At 35.6% G+C, this 21,091-nt stretch overlaps 2 protein-coding genes across 6 annotated transcripts; one reads left to right on the top strand and one right to left on the bottom strand.

Moving 5' to 3' along the window:
- Window positions 1–795: 795 nt before the first annotated feature.
- Window positions 796–11,588, bottom strand: LOC18448957 (Acid phosphatase/vanadium-dependent haloperoxidase-related protein). The gene is made up of 6 exons (XM_088846306.1): window positions 11,524–11,588; window positions 5,996–6,063; window positions 5,638–5,756; window positions 2,650–2,687; window positions 2,459–2,525; window positions 796–1,318 (listed from the first exon to the last, which is right to left on the bottom strand). Exons 1-6 carry the CDS (start codon window positions 11,586–11,588, stop codon window positions 899–901), a joined length of 777 nt encoding a protein of 258 aa, XP_088702432.1. The 3' UTR covers window positions 796–898.
- On the top strand, window positions 6,309–19,445 carry TAF11 (TBP-associated factor 11). Of its 5 annotated transcripts, XR_016058986.1 has the most exons (9): window positions 6,309–6,997; window positions 7,156–7,230; window positions 10,755–10,818; window positions 11,706–11,952; window positions 15,914–16,041; window positions 16,263–16,385; window positions 17,992–18,079; window positions 18,805–18,901; window positions 19,061–19,302. XR_016058986.1 is itself a non-coding variant. In XM_088871417.1 (7 exons), exons 4-7 carry the CDS (start codon window positions 11,708–11,710, stop codon window positions 19,186–19,188), a joined length of 558 nt encoding a protein of 185 aa, XP_088727543.1. In that variant the 5' UTR covers window positions 6,309–6,623; window positions 6,742–6,997; window positions 7,156–7,230; window positions 11,706–11,707; the 3' UTR covers window positions 19,189–19,445. The 5 variants fall into 5 exon arrangements, 3 of the variants coding, with proteins under 3 accessions (XP_088727543.1, XP_011628819.1, XP_006859071.1); XR_016058984.1 differs by lacking the exon at window positions 16,263–16,385 and having other exon boundaries at window positions 19,061–19,445; XM_088871417.1 differs by lacking the exons at window positions 10,755–10,818; window positions 15,914–16,041; window positions 16,263–16,385 and having other exon boundaries at window positions 6,309–6,623; window positions 6,742–6,997; window positions 19,061–19,445.
- The last annotated feature ends 1,646 nt before the right edge of the window (window positions 19,446–21,091 follow it).

Below are 21,091 nucleotides of genomic sequence, written 5' to 3'. Positions count from 1 at the left end.
AAAACCTTCCAATTGACCATCTCGACCTCATGATGCATATATACAAAGAACAAAATAAAAAGAATTTCAGTCCTAAAAATATTGCATCTTGTAATAAGCAACCTGGACTATTTATTTTCAATTTTTTCAAGTGTTTATAGATATGCTTGATTTCCATATTTTTTAAAATTTAAATTCATTATTAGGTTGGATATAGATTTCAAGCTATTGTAAGATCTCCGATACTTTCAACAAAATTTAGAGGTGCACCTTACTTTTATAATATATGGTGGGCACATTATACAATTACAAACCTAACCGAGAAAACAAAAAGTAGGGCCCGGTTTAAATTTGGAGAAAATATAGAAAAAGCGGTTATATTGTTTCTTATCCATAAGTCCATTTCCATTTTATTCTCATTTAAATTGGTCAATTCATGCGCACACACAATAAAAACTAAGAAAGTTTAGTAAAAAGAAATGACCAAAATACCTATGAATGTCATCATCGTCATTATCAAGTTTTTTTTTAATTAATTGGTATCGGCTACATGACTCCTGGTCTGCCCTTCTATTCTGTTAAAGGCTATAACTTCAATGAGGAAGTCCCCATATATTTTATTATACTTCCATCCATGTCCTTTTGACCATCTTTTTACCTTTTTTGAGCTCTTTACTTGAACTAAATTATACCTCCTAACAGATCTTATACTTGGTTTGCACCATACATGAATAACCCACCTAAGACCACTATCTCTCATCTTATAACTTGTTGCCCACCTAAATTTTTCTGAATTAATCACAGGATTCATGGTGATTAATTATGATGCCAAAGGACTCAATTGGAAGATGCCAATTATCACAATTTGGAAGCTGTGTTTTGGAACCCTGAGATGGAGACGGTTCAATTCTAATAATTCTTACATAACTGAATAAACGGCCCATGTCACAAGAAAACCCAATAAAATGCCTACAAAAACCTCTGCTTCTGTGTGTCCTACCGATTCCTTCAATCTTGGGTACCTATTTCCAATTTTCTTCGCCTCTTTTCCAGCCTCCTCAATAAGTGGCATTTTTAAGCTTTTTCTTAGAACATCAGAGGGTTTATTTATTTGAGAATAATTTGAATTTAACTTTGCTCTCTTTTCATCCTTCGTATAAAAATCATTTGTTGAAGAAAAGAGAGAAGAAATAGTAGCTCCTGCTTCAACAGAGGCTGCCTCTAAATCCTCATCAGCTAAATCACCATTTTCTGTCTCTAAAAAGCCATTTTGGGCCTCAGATTTTAAGATTGTGTTGTTCAGTATCTTTGCATGTGTACCCACTTCCTTTCTCACCCCCTGCAGAGCCAAACACAGAAAAGAAACAAGAATTCAGCAAAACTGTGGATGGTTGCCCCTTTGTCTCTCTCTCTGTCTGTCTCTCTCTCTTTCTCATTACTTTGTTGGAAACAATGCCAACCCTTTACCACTCCGGGAAACCCAGACTGATGCACACTAAAATGCAACATGCATGGCTACAAATTTTGGTTTTTGTCATTATAATAGCCAATATAAGATGACTTCAAATTATTATTTTTATTGGATTCATATTAGGTTTGGGGAATAAAATTAATGCCAAATCTTCGGGTATAACTCAACAAATTGTAGGATTTCTCTGGCAGCTTATAATCGATAATAAATAAATTGACATGCTAAAAACAAAGGCTCCAACTTGTCAAAATTGAATTGGAGCATACCATATTTTCTCTTACTTTTCTGTTAGCCATTATGAAATACAAACTCAATGCAACTGAACATTTCAAATCGTGTTCAGTGTGTAGTAATGCTAAAGTTCAGTTATTATTCTCCTTTCCAGAGTCTATAGAATTGGACCGGAACAGAAAAAGATAAATTTAAAAAAGAAAGAAAAAAAAAGAATGTAGGGCCGGTTGATGTGGTTTTAGTTATTATTTTACCTTTCCAAAGTTCATGGATTTTGACTAGATCGAAAAATAGGTAGGTCAGCTTGTTTTGATTACCGGAGAAACTTCCAAGTGTCTGAAAGTTAGACCTCCCTTGCAAAAACTAGGCTTCTTACCATTAGGATGAAAGCTCAAATTATTTCAACTGGAACAAAATAATATCTTAACATGTCGAAATCTATTGCAAACCGTTCTAAATGTTCAACCACGTTTTTAAGATAATGAATTCTTTGAAAACCTTGCAACGTGCAAAGAGAAATACTAGAAATCGCATTTTCACTGGAGAGAAGTTTCTTTTTGTTATGATTGTGTTCATTATATTCCAAAGGATAGTGAGGATGAATCCATTCTATAAGACTGGTTACTTCCAGATGACTGATCTCATGGACCCTCCAGTTTTGAGTGGTCTATGCCAATTATTGTGCATGTATGACCTCTAGGATGTAAAAACTGAAATTTACGGATGATGAGAATGTTCATTACCTACTTACACCGCAAGAGAAAAATATTGAACTACCTGAGAATCATACACAACAATTGCAGCAAAGACAACAGCCAAACCGAAAATTGAATCTGAAAAACCCCTGCACATTTAGACAATCATATTAACAATCACTTCCTCAGAAAACCAAAATTAGTAATACCTCCCCCAACACCATAAATATCAATTGATACCCAAAATCCTCAATTGATGAACAGTTTCTATACCTCTCTAAACCAATTGCGGCGGCAGCAGCAACAACCCCCTGTAATAGAAAATCAGCAGGCTTTATTAAAGCAAAAAATAATAGTTCCACTAAACACCATAACGATGAAGCCAAAATGTTGCGTGTGTTTGTATGAGAATATGCATGAGTAGGCTATTGACAAATTTATTAAAAGGAATTTCACAAAGCATTACAAACAGAAGCAACAAGTGTGTGTGTAATCCATGGATATTATTTTGCCGGCCTTGTTGGGTATGAAAATGACACATGTATCTGACGGTGTTGATATAAATTTAACCTTTCTTCAGATTTCCAATAGATTGTCAAATAAATTTAATCCTGCTTTAGGAAACTGCAACATAATTCCACTTCAATTGCTGTTCCCATAGTAAATTAATTTGCAGCTTAATGGACCTTTCAAATCTCCTCATATTACAGACAACACAAAGACAACAATAATCCAATTAGAGATGAAAAATTAGAGTTACATATAAATATCACAGCACTAGTTAGTGTTGGAAAGCCTAGAAGTATTGAATGCAGTATAACACTTTTGATTAGTACATCATAATTTTTGCAGTAACATTTCTTACCAGTATAACATAATTTTTGCAGTAACACTTTTGACCAGTATATCATAATTTTTACTATCTTCTCATAGTAAGTGAAACCACATTTTATTAAACATATACAGAGACCATCAAACATGCTATAGATGGATCTGACATGGTATAAGGCAAAATAATATGTACAATGAATGTTTTTTAAACTGTCACATTTAAATAACCCAAACACACAGACTCATCAACAAACTAACAAATACAGTGGAATAAGTTTGCAAGTGGACATACTATTTCCAAATAAATATACCACACTTTCATAGAGAACTCACTAGTTTCACCTTTATCTATCAACATACGGTCTCTTTTTCCCAACAATATCTGAAGCCATTTGCTTGACTCAATTCTTTGTTGGTAAGGCATTGAGTGTTAATTTGCTTGACTTCATTCATTTCTTATACCTTAGAATTTTCCCAATCACAAATGAGCCTTCTAGTTTTACGAATTTAAACATGCAACAGTTGGCAGTAAAACTCATCAGAAAACAAATTATGGCTCTTTCCTTTTCTTAGATGATCTTGCAGTTCCGACGAAACCTCATGAATGCTATCCAATTTAGGCTCCCCATAGACTAGTTGACATTTATTGAATTTTGTTTTCTTTTCGTCAAAGTGATCTAATCAATTTAGTTTTTATCACAAACCAGGTTCCACCTCATCTTTTTAGAGCCCATCTAAATTTGAAACCTTCATAGCATTCAGCACGGAATCACCAATCCTAGTGCAGAAGATGATGACTCATGCTTCTGCAAAAAGAGTTCATGAACAAATTGAATTGATCTGTGACCAATGTGGTGTTTTATTTTATTTTCTGAGTCCTTTAGTGGTAGGAATCAAAATGGAGATGTAGCATCGCTAAACATCAACTCCTAACCAGTCAAGCCCATGCCCAATTTTGTGACCAATGTGGATTTTATTCCATAATGATCATATGAAACGCATTTAACATCTGATAACAAGGCTACAATCAAACTAGAAAGTCGTTTTAAGTGACCCTTCTGAGCATTAATATGTAACAATCAAAACAAAGGCCTACTAAATTGAAGGTGCCATAAATCATTAGCGCTTGACATAAGACGTACCAGATGTACAGTAAATTGATCAAAATACACCTAATTTATCAACTACTTAAAATTTTACCTTTTTTGAACTATTCCAACTCATGATCATGTATATTTTGATGGACATTTTAAAATTAAATCAAGGGTATGGTTTCTATAAGGTTGCAACCTTAAGCAATCCAATTAAGACGCACCTCCAAATTTTATCATAACATGTAATTTTGGTGTAAAAATTTCTTAAGATTATCTGAAAATCTATTTTCATATCTAATTATAAAATTTTAAACTCCAAAAAATGATTAAAATCAAGAAAATCTATACACATATGAAAATCTTGAAAATGGATGGTCTAGATACTGTCTTGCAAGATGCACTATTTCTAAGACTCAAAATCTCCTTCTTTTTTTTTAAGGAAAAAGTTTATATAGAGCCAAGGCTTCAAACAATCAAATTCGAGCCTACCTTAAAAATTTCACTAGAAGATATTGTTTTGAGGCCCAAATATCCTCATATTCATCATCTCGATATCAAGATGTAGGGACATGATAAAAAAATGGATTTCAAGTTTTGGAAAAAGTGTATTTTGTAACGCACTTTTGGACCGTCAAATTTCAAGATTTTCAAGTTTTCATAGATCTCTCGATCTATATTATTTTTTAATCTTTAAACTTTATAAATAAAGATGAAAATATATTTTAAGGCTATCAAAAAGATTTTCGGTATGGAAACCATATTTCTTGACGCTATTTGAAGTAGGCTCTAATTTGATTGTTTAGAGCCTAGGCTCTATACAAACCGCACCCTTTTTTTAATATATATTCATACATCTCAAATGTCCAAATGATCAATTTGAGAGTTTTTCAACATTAAAACAACCATTTCCTAAGGATTTTTTTGGTGCACCTTTAATTCTACATTTTAAAGTTGCAACCTTAAATAAATTTTTCCCTAAAACAAAAAAATATGAATAAATAGTAAATAGCTCATCTATTAGGTGCAGTTTGGTCATTTTTTCAACGAATTAGATGGAGATGAATAAAAGACCCAAATTAATTGAAGAAATTCCAGAACACCCCAAACTTTTTCTAGAATGTCAAAAAAAAATTCCAATACTTTTTCATGACCACCAACCATATTGCGCCTCATAGAAGTGCATTGGAATATTTACAGGAAATTAGGAAAATCAGCATTGAAATCAAACTTGGGCCTTATACCAAACAGGAGAGAGAAAGAGTCTAGAGAGAGAAATCAACATTCCATTGAAACATTTCCTCAAGCTCAAACAGAAAAACAAGACAGAGAGACTTACTGCTGAATGGGTAGAAGGCATTCCACCAGATCTAGCTGCGGCCGCGAAATCAAAACCCTTGCCATAAATAGCAGAGGTAAATGGCTTCGAGAACTGCCCAATTGCAGCAGCAACGGTAGCTGAAACCAAAACCTAAAAAGAAGAGGTAAAACGAAAGAAATACAATCGACAGTGCTATGAAAACTAATTCACAGAAAAGATACAATGACTGTGACAATTCATTATGATACCGAAAATCAAAGGGATAATGATAATCGGGGACAGCAAAATTAGAAAATGGGTACTTATGTTCATGCTTAATTTTACAGAAAACATGTAAATTTGAAGGATAGTATCAAAAAAAAATTGACTATAATACCTTGTTTTGGGAGATTTCCTTTATTTCTTCTATTCCGAATTTGAGGCAAACAAAAGGTCTTTTGTGTGCTGTAGAAGATAAGAATTTGGGGGCGAGAATCGAAGAGAAATTTGCTGTGGAGGATAACATGTTTCTCTCAATAACGTGCAGGGCAGGGCAGGGCAGTGAGACGTGGTTTCCCCTCTCTATCAATGGAGGAATAAGTGGTTCCTCTCCCTCTAGCTTTGAGTGAAATTCACGTGGTTTTCTAGGCGGGACCACGCGAACATATATTCTCTATCTATATCTTGATTAACTTTCAGTCGAGAAGAACGTGGTATCTGTCTCTCTCTGGATTGTATACAGCGTGTAAACATTATGTGTTTTTTTTCAGGCGAAGATCCATTGCTTGGAGGGAAGGAATTGTTGTAACTGCCTTTGAAATGAGGAGTTCTTCACCTTTATCTGTTGAGCGCCTCTTAGGCGATCCCGCGAGACCTCAATACATGGTCTTGCACCGTCAACTCGTGGTCACTGGTCAGGTCAGGGGGTCCTTTTACTCGAGAAACAACAACACCGTATGGACAATTTGTGGACCGCTTGCGCGTTGTCAACCGTATGATTTAGACCCTTGAGATGAGAATCTAATGTACGATCAGAACTCTCCAGATGAGAATCCAAAAGTTAATGTGGACCGTGTGAATCACCGGTGACTTGCTTCATTATCCGTACAATTTCTATTTTCACGGTACAATTTCTATTTTCAGAGCCCTGAAGGGCAGGTAACGCTGCTGCCCTGCCCCAAGACATCGAAACCTAACCCGGCCCTGGTTCTTGTAGGGCTTCTTCCCTCTCTACCCGGAAATCTCAACTCATTTCGCTCTTTCTATGCTAAACTTCCTCTCTCTACTGAAACACCATTGTGTTTTTAGGGTTTTGAACCCCACACTTTAAAGACGTATCCTCTCTTCCTCCCTCCCTTATTATTTCTCATAAAACCAGAAGTAGAAGAAGAAAACTGAGGTGAGTTTCCCCTTCTTTGTCTCTTTTTTTCTTGGTTTGGACAGAGTCTCTCTCTCTCTCTCTCTGTCGGTCTTTTCCGAGCAGTTTCTTATTGTTTGTATTTGATTTATTGTATCTCATTATGGTCTCTGATCTTGTTTCTTTTGGTGAAATTTTAGGGCCAAAAGGAAAATTCGTGTTCTCAAAGGGAAAATTAGGGTTGCCTTCAAAGGCCCATTGAAGTGTTTTATCAGGTACAGCTACCGTGACACTAGACAATCTGAGATTAATTTCTTTATTGTTATTCTTAAGGCTGTAATGCATGAAATTCTTTCTTCGATTTTCTCATGCTTATGTTTTTTTTTTGTGCAATTTGGTGGAGAATATATAATTTAAGTTCACTAAATTTTCCCCAATTTCAGTTTAGGAACCTAATACTGAGTACATTCCTATCTTTCTATGTAAATTCGAAATTTGGTTATCTCTTTGAACCATTTTATCATGTTTTCTGTTATGAATTACTTGCTAGTTTTTAGAAATAAAAATCATAAGAATGTGTTATTGGTATGATTATTGCTTCTCTGTAGTTTTATTGTTATCAATTGGTGATATTTTGATATAAAATTTATACTCTGTGGAAAGGGTGCAGCACAAACCTAAATAATTTGTTAAAAAGTTGTAATATATCAGCAATAATATTATTGGTATGATTACTCATTCTATATTTTGGTTGTTGTTAATTGGTGATAAATGGAGAATTTTTTTATAATAAAATTAGGGAAAATTAGTACTACCCCCAAAATCAATTTTGCTGACATCCTACCCCCAATAGTTTTAGTATCACACCCTAGATGCCAAATTTTTAGGGAAAATTATTAAAATATCAGCTATTTAGACTTATGAATCTCCTCTCCCAATATGATTTGTGAGTCATTTGAGAGAAATATGAATCTCTCAATAAGATTTGTACTCTTTTGAGAGAATGATGAAAAATAAATTTTCATAAGGAGGTATGATTACTTTTTAATTCTGAGATGGTATACTATGAGACTTTCTTACAAGGAGATCATAATTACTCCTAGCCATTTGATGTCAAATCAGATGGCTTGAGGAGTGTCGCAAAATTTGAGAGAATTCTTTTGAAACTTTGAGGGTGAAGCTCGTCAATGATATGCCCATAACTACCTAATTTAAAATCTAAAAGACAAAAAGTAATTGTGACTTCCTTGTGCTAAAAGTAAAATGGTCTATTCATATACTTTCTCCTTAATACCAATGTAGTCCAATGCCAAAAAAAGAGAGGAAATAGAGACCCTCTATCTCATGCACCTCTCCCTCACTATATAGTTATCCAGACTCAATTGGACTGGTTTGACTTGGTCATTAGGTTGACCGGGGTCTTAGCTGATTCAGTCTAAAACAAATTATTTAATTTAGTCAAAAAATAGTCAAAATCAGGTTACCTGGTGATCCACACTCTAGTTCGTCCAATTAAACAAATTTGTGAAATTGTTTTCTAATATATTTTATATTTCTAAATTATTATTATTTTATTTTTAAAATATCTGGTCTGACCTAACCATGCTCTCTACCATGAGAACCTCTCTCTGTCTTCTCTCTCTTCCCATCATGAGAACTTCTCTCTGTCTTCTCTATCTCTCCACTGTGAGAAGCCTCTCTCTTCACCATAAGAACCTCTCTCTCCACCATGAACCTCCGATGAACCCTCTTCACCAAATCTTTTCCAAGAATTACTCCTTTTCTAGGGTTTCTTTTAAATCATGAGCCATGGTAGCCATAATTTGCAGATATGGTTGAGTAATTTGCAGAGAGAGAGCACACTTGATCCTAAATGTGTCCATCGATGTTGACTATTTGGGAAAGTTCCGGGAAGGGAAGTCTCTTTTTGCCCATATTGGAGTTAAGAAAATAGAATGGCAATGTAACGTAATTCTGCAGGGAGACGGGGTTCCATATCCGGATTTTGAAATGCCGCGAAATAAATGAATCTTACAATTTTAGTAAAAAACTATGGTGGGCATAAATGATGTTTTCCCCTTCAATTTTATGGAGATTTCCTGGATGATTAGACCCTCATCGAGGTTAATCTCAACTGTTAGTTACTCCAAAAAGACCGTAAATACCCTAGAGTGCTGCATTAGGTATGTGCCTTTTGATTGTTCTGAGCCGGTGTTTTAAAACACATATTGGTGAAGCGGATCGTTCACTCACCTCTGTATCCGATCGTTGGATTGACAATCTGAATCGTGTCTAAATCAATAATTCAAAATATTAAAAATAAAAAACAAAGTAAAAACAAAAATAAAAATTTATTCGGTGGGTATTTAGAAGAAACCTAAGAATCACAAAATAGCCTTAAAAAAATAAAATAAATATATTAAAGGTTTTAGAGGGGAACTGAGTTGGTTCAGTCTTGACTCTCGATCAATTCCCATTCAAATCACCATTTTTATTAAAACCTTTTCCCAACTAATTGGGATCGGCTACATCAATCCTGATCCACCACTATTCTTCTCTATTAAGGACCATATCCTCGTTGAGGCCATTAGTCCTCAAGTTTTCATTTGATCCCCATTCGAATCAATGACCCATTTCAGAAAGAACAATTGTTTCATGCGGGCTGGACCGCATTTGTACAATATGCGGTCCAGAGGTATAAAGTATCCATCTTAAAGATGGGTACAAATAGTTGGTCTATCTAAAAACAAATTGTAACCAATAGTCCAAATGTTTATTTAATATAATTATTATTTCTAGTTTTCAATAGTTATTTTTTCATATTCATGATCTCCATGTTAAAGATTATATATTCTCTAAAAATTAAGATCAAATTATATTTAAAATATATATTTATTGCCAAGCCCACATTTCTACATGTGCAGGCTTGGCCGCATGCTAATCGCGTCCTTTGAGAAAAAACCATGTTTTCAAACACTAGGTTGAGTAGTTTCTAATAATTTCACCCTCTTATAAATTGAACCCAATTCACCGTTGGAACTCGAGCTCGCAAACCTTAGGCAGTTGTTTTATCACAGCGTGAACTGAGAAGAGTACCCGACTTTCTCTTTACTGTAGTTTTAAGCTTTCAAACATTAAAAATAGATAAGTTCGAACTCAATTTTTTCCCAGTCTTAACTCTCTCTCTCTCTCTAGAGTGCACCCCAATTGTCTCTCTCTCTAGCAACTTCTGGCGGATGAGCACATACAGTAGGTCCTAAACTCTTAACCTATTCATTCATGTCAACTGATGGTGCTTTTTACATCTTCATCTCATTCTTTTGTTTCTTACTTATAATCCTTGTCTATTCTCTGTAGTTTCTGCCTTTGTTTTTTGTATTTTTACTGCAAAGTTAAGTATTTTCCAGATTCCTCCGTTTTTCCCTATCTGATGAATAAAATGCTGCATTTTTTCCCTTTAATTTAATGAAAACTTGGGTAATTTTCTTCTTTTTTCATTAACATTGTCCAAGAACTTGCTCTACTTTATCTTCCGTAAATATGAACTTAGTTGACATTACAAGAAACCAGCTGAATATGGTGTATCATATTCCTTTTTACATGCTTTTTTCTCAGTCATGTGTATTTTGATGGGGTATTAAAAGAAACCCATATGTTTTTCCCCTATTGTGTTTGTGTTAACGTTTCTCTCTGGTTTGAGTTTAGGGATTTGATGTATTAATGGTGGAACATAGGATTGATTTAGAGTGTTGATTTATAGGGAACCAATACTAATCCACCTACTACTGTGGTTTTATAGATGGATATGTCCAATGTCATCTATTGAAGGCTGTGTAAATTTCATTGCTTGCCGCCTCCATTAGGTAGGTATAATGAAAATGTCTCAACGATGAACATTTTGGAGGGTCATTGTCTACCTCATTTCTGAACGTGATAGCTGAGTTGATTATTTTCCTTTGCTTGTTCATAGTATCTAGTCTGTGCTCAAAGTTAGGTTTCATGAGCTTGGCTGAAAGTTATATTAGTTATTGGCAGAAACTAGACTTCATGTTTGATTCATTTCGTTATTATTGGACTTTAAATGATTGAGATTTCTTGATGGAAACACAAATACCCTTCGTGTGTAGATTGGTCTTATGTTGGTTCTCTAATACCTTCTCAAGGATTAGTAGCCATTCTTTTTCCCTTTGTATTACTCTCGATTGCCTGATGCTCCATATGTTTTAGAGTTAATATTTCATAAGACTTTCGTGGTATTTTTTATATGGATATATACTTGTCTTTTCTAGTGTATTGGTGTGATTACAATTTCAATGGTTGTTGGGTGTCTTTCACTCTCGAGTTACATAGATATAAAAACAAATTTCAATCTTAACCATACAGTTTATAAGAACTGCATTAAATGGGTTGCAGTTAGAAAATCTTCATCAACATATGAATTTTGCAAACCCAATCACTTAAATGCACAATGAACGGTTAAGATAGGTAGTTTCCGACTTCCCAATACCAAACAAGTGAAAATATCAAAACCACAATTTATCAAACAGGGTTCCTAGCTTTTAGGCTACCAATTTTCATCTTCCTCCAAGAATCCAAGAAAGTCAGCAGCAGGGAGTTTCCTAGAGAGTAGCATTAGACTCTAAAAATTGGGAATATTCCATTAGGTTCTTGTTGATACCGAAGCCCTTATTGCGTTGTATTTGGTCACTGGTTTTTTGAGGATTGATATTCCACTTCTCTTTTGGGCCAGCGATGAAGCAGAGCCAGGACCCCTTTGAGGCAGCCATCGAGGAGTCTGAGACGCCCCCGGATTCTCCAACTCCGGCCGGCGAGGTAGCTGGGAACAGTGATGATGATGGCGTTTCGCGGCAGGTTCCAGCCAATGTCCCGCCCACCGGAAAAACCAGAGAAGATGAAGAGGAGGAAGAGGAGGAGAACATGGATGTGGAGTTGGGAAAGCTTCAATCTGGTGACCCTGATAAGATGGCGAAGATGCAGTACGTTGTTTTTTCTTTTTTCCCTTTTCAGGATTTTTGCATTTGGTTGTTGTTTCTCTAGTTCGTGAGTGCTTTTTACATTTACTTCTTAATTTCCATGATTGTTTGTTTTATTGGTGCAATTTCAGTTGTTTCGTCATCTCTAAATTGAATTATAGGCAATTTAGTGTTTGGAGTGATTTTTGGTTACTTTATTAGGATTTTTTGTTGTTGCAACTAATATTTTTGTAGAGGGAAGGCGCATCTTAAAAGACATGGGTTTACCAATATTTTTAGACCCATGTTATACAAACAGATAGCCATGTTATTGTTCACCCTACAGTTATTGTTCACCCTATAATGTAGATATAATGCACCTCAAAAAACTACCAAAAAAGGTTGTTCTGATGCTGGAAAACCCTCCAATTGATCATCTCGACCTCATGATGCATGTATATGAAAAAAAAAGGAGCTTGAAGTTTTAAAACTAGTGCATCTTGTAACACATTATATGGATCGTCCATTTTCAAGATTTTTAAGTGTCTATAGATATGCTTGATTTCACCATTTTGGAACTTTAAATTTTGTAATGGATGGGGTTTCTATGATTTAGCCGACTCGTATTGTACATATGCAGACCCACTTTCAAATCTAACTTGAAGATGGATTTTTAATCCAAAATTTTTTGGAATTCATGATCTAAGCTAAGATGATCATGAATATGGAAAAAAAAAATTTCAACATTTAAAATGTGATTCTTTTAGAGATATTTCTACACCGTCTATATTTGTTTTACACCGGAGGGTTTTTTCCAACATCCATCTTTAAAGATAGATGTTGGTGAGTCAGCAGGCTCTTGCACCGAGCCCGCTGACTCATGAAAACTTTTCCTTTTGTAATTAGAGGTGAAAACAGACTTCCATGCAATCGTAAGAATTTCCAATTCCGAAATTGCATCATCTGACATGGTTTGAAAGTGCACTTTACTTTGATAGTTTGAGGTGAGTGCCTTATATAAACCACACCCTCGATGTAATATAGAAGGGTGTGGTTTGCATAAGGTTGTAACCCCAAACACGATTCCCAGTTTCAGTAAACAAGTATTCTTTGAGGCTCCCATTTGATCATGCTCTTTATTTCTTTGTTAAAATTTGGGTTGTTAAAAGCGTGTAAGGAATCACTTTAATTTGTTTCCACTCGAATGGCAATTTTGAGTCTCACTCAAGGTCCATGTTTGGTCTAGAAAAACCTTATCCATAACAGATTTCCATAGCCCATTAGCATAATGGACAAACCTTTGGACTCTTAGTCTCTTGTAGGTTGTTGTGTACCACAAGCTTGTACAACTCCCTAGGATAGTCCTTTACACTCTTCTCATTCTGTTAGGGATTTTGGGGGGTCTTAGAAGAATATTTACTTGTGATCAATGGGATGGAGAGATTGAGGAAGATGAATGTAGCTGGGTGGGCAAAGTGGAGATGTGCATCCGGAGATTTATGTGATCGCCACATACCATTGAGATTGAAGGGAAAGTTCTATAGGACGGTTGTAAGACAAGCCATGCTTTATGGGATGGAATATTGGGCTGTTAAGAAACTACATATCCATAGGATAAGTGTAGTTGAGATGATGATGTTGAGATGGATGAGTGGCATGACAATAAAGGATAGAATTCGGAATGAATACATACGAGAGAACTTAGGGGTGGCTTCAATAGGGGATAAGATTAAGGAAAGTAGACTTAGGTGGGTAGCCATGTGTAGTGTACACCTCATACAACATTAGTTAGGAGGTGCAATTTGGTTCAAGAGGAAGGCTCTGAAAGGGCAAGGGGAAGGCCACATGGATAGAAATAGTGAGAAAAGATATGATGAGTTTTGGTCTTGTTGAGGCTATGGCCCTTGTTAGAGAAGAATGGAGGACCTTGATTCATGTAGCCAATCCTAGATAATTGGGATAAGACTTGGATGATGGTGATGATGATCCATGGGAAGGAAATTTTCTTTGAACTTTTTCTTAATGTGATTTGAATTAGAAACTTTCCATTGCGAAGTCGTTCCTAGCAAGTCAACGCACCATAATGTTTCAGTGCAACAAGTTTAATATTAATCTCATCCCCAACATGCAATTTAAAAAAAATTCTACCTAAGTCAACCCGTCAATAGGACATTCCACCTGGAGTTTTCCATGAAGCTTGGAGAAATTGACTTTGATGCTTTGATCTCCTGGAGGTTCCAAAGGTCATGGTTATTGCCATATACTCAGCTTATTGCATATGGAGGCAGCCACTTGAGTTAGTGGTGGATATCGATTAGCATCTTGATTGAGATTTGGTGCCGGCTATTCTCGATTATGGTACCCTCTTCTTAGTGATCAGCATTTGCTTATCGGTGCAACCTCTGAACAGGGAAACTGATCTATTTCCCTGATTTCTCCTCGAAGTTTGCTGGTCTGGACTCGAAGTTCTTGTCTCAAATTCTCTATGCCTTGATTGATGTTCTCTTTGACTTGAGGATTCACAATCTCCATAATTTGTTGTAGCATATTCTCGTTCTGTGGATCGGGCTTTGGCGGCTTCATGAGGGATTGATCTTGTGAATTTTTAATGCCACTTGACGCAATGACAGAAAAACAAATAAACAGGAAAAAAAAAATATATATATATATTAAGAGTTTATGCTCTTTCTTAGAGCTTGCAAGGCAATCCTCCTGGAAAACGCTTCACAAGTCTGAAAACCAATTACTCTTGTGTGTTAATTTATTTTGAAACTTATGTATATACAATAAAAAGAAGAGATCCAAAAAGATTATAGGATGTCAGGAGCTCTAATTAAATTCTAATTAGTGTGTCCACTCGAACACATATTAAAGAAAAAACTGAACTGCCAAGAAAATACGAGACTCACTTTGTTAGAATTTACTAATCTCAAATATTACTACCCTCTTTTCCTAATACTTATCCCATTGGCTTTGTCATATATTTCTGGGGTTTCAGGGTTTGGTGATGGTCTATGATTATTTTGATATTTTCCATGACGTAGGTTTCCCCATTTGGTTTTTGGAGTGTTTTGTTGAAGTTGCTTCTCTCTCATAAAAAAGATTGTGATTTTCTTTATGGAATTGTACACATTTGTTCTTGATATTCCTAAGCAGATAATCCTTTTTATGAGTTATTTTTAAATTTACGTACCTGTTAATTATGGTACTTGGTATTCTGTTTTAGAATGTAAATGAATTCATGCATTGAGATTTATGATTTTGTATGTGTTTATAATTTACAGTTTCTGAAATTTCATTTGTCATTTTGGTAGAGTTCTGAGCAGATTATTTTTTCATTTTTGGGGCATTTATTTGAATTTACTTCAAATTGTAGGGGGTGGTAAATCTTTTCTCAAATTTTATTTGAATTAATAAATATCAAGTTTTAGATTTATGTAATATGGTAAGGGTGATGATAGGGATTTGCTGGTTCTATCAGTAGATTGTTCAGATCTTGCAACAGCTAAGAATGTGTTACTGTTTGATTATTTTAATATCACATTGCTCTCCTATTTCCAGTACATGGATGTTCTGTTTTTCTTTAGGATAGAATCCTGTAAATTGGCACTTTAATTGTAAGCAGTTGAGTCTTTGTAAATTAGTTTTATTTCAGTTGGTACAAGTATTGCGATTTTTTGCATAAACAGTTGAGAGGGATCAACTACAAGTATTGGAATTTTTTTCCCAAAAGGCTTTGATGAAGCTGGTGACAGTTGGGAGGGATAGCAATGTCGGCTTGAAGTTGGGCTTCTGCACATAAACTGACACCGTATTTATGATATAATTGTAGAATGAAGAAAGTATGTAATTATCCTAATATGCAGTTGCAAATGCCATGGAGAAGGTATCCCTTTGATTAATGGAGAACCAGGCCATGGAATGATTTTGGAAACCATTTTTTTTTCTATTGGCTGACTTTTGAAACCTTTCTTGCATGGTGAAGGCAAATGAACTGCCCTGCTGTCCTCTAGAACCATCTAATGGTACTGGTTTCGCAAAGCAAAGAAAAAGTGTGCTTTTCTGGATTGTGGGATGCTACATATAGTAGGATGGAAGGATCAAATTATTTGGGTAAGTTGCATGTATATTTCCGAGCATACTTGCATTGAGCTGAAAAATGGCTGATAACATACAAAAAAAGTGCTGGTTTCAAGCAATTGTCATTTTGCTTGATGGGCAAAGCTGTAAAGTATCACACTTAACACCACTTTCATATCTTTAGCCTCTTATTTAGCTTTTTGCCAACTTATTGTGCCATTGTCTTTGGTCCTCATATCGTATACCACTGGCAGCCAACTGCCTTCTTACCATGTGGTGAGGAAAGCAACTAAGCCCTATCTAGATTTCTAACGAAGAAATCAAGCTCTTCCTTGATTGACTATTGCCCACTGGCTTGGGAAGAAGCTTCATAATCGGTATGGTTATGCATGGAAGAAATGAATCATTCAAATCTAGAACGTAAAATACCACACTTACTCATGTTGATTGCAATTGAATAGGAAACTGGTGTTGTTGATTAAACAATCTCAAGAAAGTGTGCTTAGGTGATGGCAAATATAAGCATGGAGTATTGAGATGACACTTGATTTACATAACATATAAAAGTGGATAAGAAGATATCTCTCTCTACTAGATGGGGAGATCAAATCAATAGGAGAGTTAAAAATGAGGCTAGGAGCTTTTTATTTATTTATTTATTCCTTTTTCTTTTGGTTTTTGTTTTTTTTGGGGGGGTGGGGAGGGAGATAATCCCCGTTGAGGATCACTTTTCACCCCCACATTCCTCACTATTTTTGTAAAAAACTATATGGAGGACCTTATTCCTTTTTCGTAAAAAAACCAAAAAATAACTTACATAGAACCTGCCTGCTGCTCTTTCAAGATATATATTGACCTCAAAGCTGCACTGTATCTAGTAATCGAACCAACTTACATCCACATCCTCCACACTGAAAGAGCTGCCCAAATGAAACATCTGGGTTAGATACCAGACCATCAGGCATGTTAACTGAACCTCCTACTTGCGCTTGCAGCAAACAGTCATTGAGAACTGTACTGTACAACTTTTCCAAACCTAAACCTTATCTTCTCTTGAATTCCTACCCCACTCTCCAAATGTCAGACCCTTAATTGACCTACTTTGATCCCTTACTTAATTGACCTACTTTAATCCCGTACTCCTGCTTCACCTTGCTGTGACAGTCTGGGAAGTTTTACCATGGGTGGGGGTACTTGTTGTTTTGAAATAATAATTAATCTGTATTCCCCCCCCCCCCCCCCCTCCACAAAAAAAAAAGAAGAATTAATCTGTGAAGACATAAAATCGTTGCCAGAGCTGGGGTCTCTAAGGGAGGATCAGGTTCCTTGAAACGCCATGCCCTCATATTGCAACATTCTTATATGCTGAGCTAATTTATAATAAAGCACTTGCAGAACTCCTGTATTCTCAGCTTTCTTGCACCTGCTCCCCGTGTTCCCCTAGACTATTCAAGAGCAAGTAATGTGCTGTAGTATTCTACCCCAAGATTTTGTATTGAGTCATAACTTTTATGGATTTGTTATTAGGCTAAATTTTCATTGTCACGAGTACTGAAATAGAAGGATTATCTTGCGTATCATGATGTTTGGAGTTAAGAACTGTTACGTGAATATTATAAAATCCATCTCTTTCAAGTAACCATATTTCTTTTATGGGATTGTATACAATGAGACCATTTACCTTTGGTATTGGGAGGTCGCAATTACTTACAACCATCCCAATTGAAATCTGATAGCTTGGGTGTGTCACAAAGTTCGAGAAATTTTCTTTTGAACTTTGAGCTTGGTCAATGAAATAAATGCAGCCACCCAATTTCACATCTAATGGTCAAGATTAATTGTGACCACCTTGTACCAACGGTAAATGGTCTCATTATATACTTTCCGTTCTTTTATTCAGCGAAAGCATTTTACATTGCTGGTGACTGCCCTTTGTGGTTTTTCTCTATAATAGTTATTTGTTTCTTTGCTGTATTGTATCAGGGCAATTTTATCCCAATTAACAGAGGAACAAATGAGTAGGTACGAGTCATTTCGGAGATCTGGGTTTCAAAAAGCTACCATGAGGAGGGTAATGCATGCATTCCATTATCATGTATCTATCGACAAGTTTTTCTTTCATTGATGCATATTTATCAATAAATTCTTGAGGTTCAATGCATCTTGTTTCTAGAACTTAGCAAAAGAATGAGCAAGACTCAACCTAGTAATATCTATTGCTCATGGCTTTCCATAGAAACAAGGGGTATTGATGAAGGCTCTAATTTCAACATAGCATCTTGACCTTGTTATTTACCAACCCCCCCCCCCCCCCCCCCCCCCCCCCCCCCTTCTGAAAAATAAAGAAAAATAATACTAATAAAGCACCTTGTTAACATGCATTTATAACCAAGAGAAGAAAAGCCTTCATAATATGCATTTGCTTTTGATGGATACCTTGGCAGAGAATGGATGTGATTTAAAATCTCAGGCACACATGCTTTTGGATGGATAAACCATCCTGTTCAGATGCATTTGCCTTTTGGCCAGAACTTTTATGCTTTTTCTTTTGAATATCAGAACTTTTGTGTTTAACACTCGAGTCTAATTTGTAAACCATGCATGTGAGGTTTTATCCTGGAAATTTAATTGTAGTCAACCATCTGAAACATTGGCTTTGATGAGAATGTTGTGATATTGTTTTTTATTTTTATTTTTCGTTTAGGTAAAATTTTCATAATTATGTACTTTCTAATTCTTTTGTTCTCTTTTATTGGTCGGTAGTTTCTAATTCTCAGAGTTTATCTCGTAACGCAGCTGTTGCAGAATATTGCTGGATGTCCCATATCAATGCCTATGACAATTGTGATGTCTGGGATCGCCAAAATGTTTGTTGGAGAGCTTGTAGAAACAGGTACTATGTCCTAAATTCCAGAATACTCCAGTATTTGAGTTCTTGGGTTTATATTCTCTCTTCACGTTTCTTGTGTTTACACTCAGAATCCTGTGCCTCTCTCTCTCTCTCTCTCTCTCTCTCTCTCTCTCTCAAGTTTGTGTGTGCTCGTTTTTACAGGTCGAGTAGTAATGACAGAGAGAAATGAGAGTGGGGCTATTAGGCCATGCCATATTCGGGAAGCATATAGGAGACTGAAGCTCGAAGGCAAGGTACCAAGACGCTCCCGACCGAGGCTTTTTCGATAAGATTGGTTTGTAATAAAAGTGTCACTGAATCATCTAGAAGTGCCTCAAGCTTAGATGTATCATCAACCTTTTGTAAATTCTCCTAATACATGAAATACCTGTTCTTTTTTGAGATATTGGTTGATATATGCAGTTCTTTCTTTAATTTGAGTCTTTTGTAAGGAGAAGAAGAGCTCAGGGGCCACTTCCCCAAATCTTGTGGCTGAAATGCAGCCAGAATTTATCTGAATTTCCAAATAATAGAAATTTGACCAAAATTCTGTCTCGTATTTTGACTCAAATACTTTTAATGTAGGTTACATACTTTTTATATGAATGGAAATAATGACCAAATGTCTGTCTATACAGAATTTTGGGATCCACTTTAGATAAACAGAGAGTGTTTTCAAAACTTTAAGTTTGGATTTTGAGTTCGTAAGCACCTACCTATATATGACTATCCAAATAATGGACCCTTCTGATTTAATTTTAGTCAAGAACATATAGAATGCATATGCAATTGTTTGCTTTTTAAGTTGATACCTATGTCAAGGAGGTTGTCCCCAAAATTTAAGTTGATCCCTACATCGATGAGGTTACGTCCCCAAATTTTGGGCTTCTTGAAATTCTCAGGTGTTTTAGATATTCTACTTTAATTTTAGAGACACTCCATCCTATATGGCATTAACAATCTACTTAGATCTCCATGAGTATGGAAAATTGGGTGGCTTGGGGTGAGTAATGAAGTCTAGAAAATTTTTTTTAACCGTGTCTATTCAATGACACTTTTACTACCAACCATTGTGAAATTTGAGGGACAATAACGATTGTGACATACAAAAGATAAAGGGTGTGGTTTGTATAGAGCATAGGCTCTAAACAATCAAATTAGAGCCTACCTTTAAAAAGTATCGAGAAATGTGGTTTCAACACTAGAAATCTTTGTGATAGCTTAAAATATATTTTTATTTTTATTTATAAAATTTAAATCTTCAAAAATGGTGTAGATTGACATGTATATGAAAACTTGAAAATCTTGAAATTTGACGGTCAAAAAATGCATTACAAAATACATCATTTCTAAAACTTGAAATCATTTTTTTTCTCATGTCCATTCATCTTGATGTCAAGATGATCAATTTGAAGATTTTTGGGCATCAAAACAATCTCATAAAGTGAAATTTTTGAGGTAGGCTGGAATGTGATTGTTTGGAGCTTAGGCTCTATATAAACTTTTCCCAAAGATAAATGGTCTCTTTGTAGACATTCTCAATGAAAAATGCCAGTTAAATTTCCTGGATAGTTTATTGTACACTTATTTACAAGAGTCCCATTTAAGATCATTTTAATAGCCAGAAGATCTGATAAGCCGAAAGGTTGTATGGCCCTGTAGGAGCGTATTTTAGGTTTACTCTTAAAAAAACCTACAAAGAGTACTTTTAAGATCCCAAATACTGGGGAGAGGTAACAAGCTCCTCAACCTGTTAATATTAAAGTGGATCACAGAATTTCATATCCAAAAAGTCCTCTTAAGAGAGGTGTTTAACCCCAGGGAGTAAATGTACAGCATGGTTCTGTTTGGTACACCAAATAGGCCCATTTGATAAAGCCCAAATTTCCATATTTTTAGCAATTTGATTGTTTGAATTCCTTCAAAGGTAATAGAAGTGGGACCTGGAGTTTTGTGCGTCTCTTTCCTCCTGTCTGGGTGCCTTTTGATGGGCTTATTCAACTTTTATGACCAGTGCATGACTCATCGATTCAATGGCCATTGGTCGTCAAAGCCCATGATTACGTACTCGACACCGAAGAAACGGAACTGTGAGGCGGATCGTCCACCCCATGGATTAGTGTTGGATCATGAGATGTTGATCTGGACCGGTCTCAATCTACGATCCTGAAGAATATGAAAAAAACCTATAAA

The sequence above is a fragment of the Amborella trichopoda genome, chromosome 1 (assembly GCF_054954075.1).
Source record: "Amborella trichopoda isolate Santa Cruz 75 chromosome 1, AtrichopodaSantaCruz75HAP2 v2.0, whole genome shotgun sequence".
Classification (NCBI taxonomy): Eukaryota; Viridiplantae; Streptophyta; class Magnoliopsida; order Amborellales; family Amborellaceae; genus Amborella; species Amborella trichopoda.
Note: the sequence above shows the minus strand (reverse complement) of the source record. Positions and strands in the feature narration are given on the sequence as shown.

Excerpts from the sequence above, each read along its gene's own strand:
- LOC18448957 (XM_088846306.1), bottom strand. The coding sequence starts at position 11,588 with ATGCTACTCTCTAGGAAACTCCCTGCTGCTGACTTTCTTGGATTCTTG. Across the intron at positions 2,688-5,637 it reads TGCCTTCTACCCATTCAGCA|GGGGTTGTTGCTGCTGCCGC; the intron begins GTAAGTCTCTCT and ends TTTCTATTACAG. Across the intron at positions 2,526-2,649 it reads GCCGCAATTGGTTTAGAGAG|GGGTTTTTCAGATTCAATTT; the intron begins GTATAGAAACTG and ends CTAAATGTGCAG.
- TAF11 (XM_088871417.1), top strand. The coding sequence starts at position 11,708 with ATGAAGCAGAGCCAGGACCCCTTTGAGGCAGCCATCGAGGAGTCTGAG. Across the intron at positions 11,953-17,991 it reads GATAAGATGGCGAAGATGCA|GGCAATTTTATCCCAATTAA; the intron begins GTACGTTGTTTT and ends GTATTGTATCAG. Across the intron at positions 18,080-18,804 it reads AAAAAGCTACCATGAGGAGG|CTGTTGCAGAATATTGCTGG; the intron begins GTAATGCATGCA and ends CTCGTAACGCAG.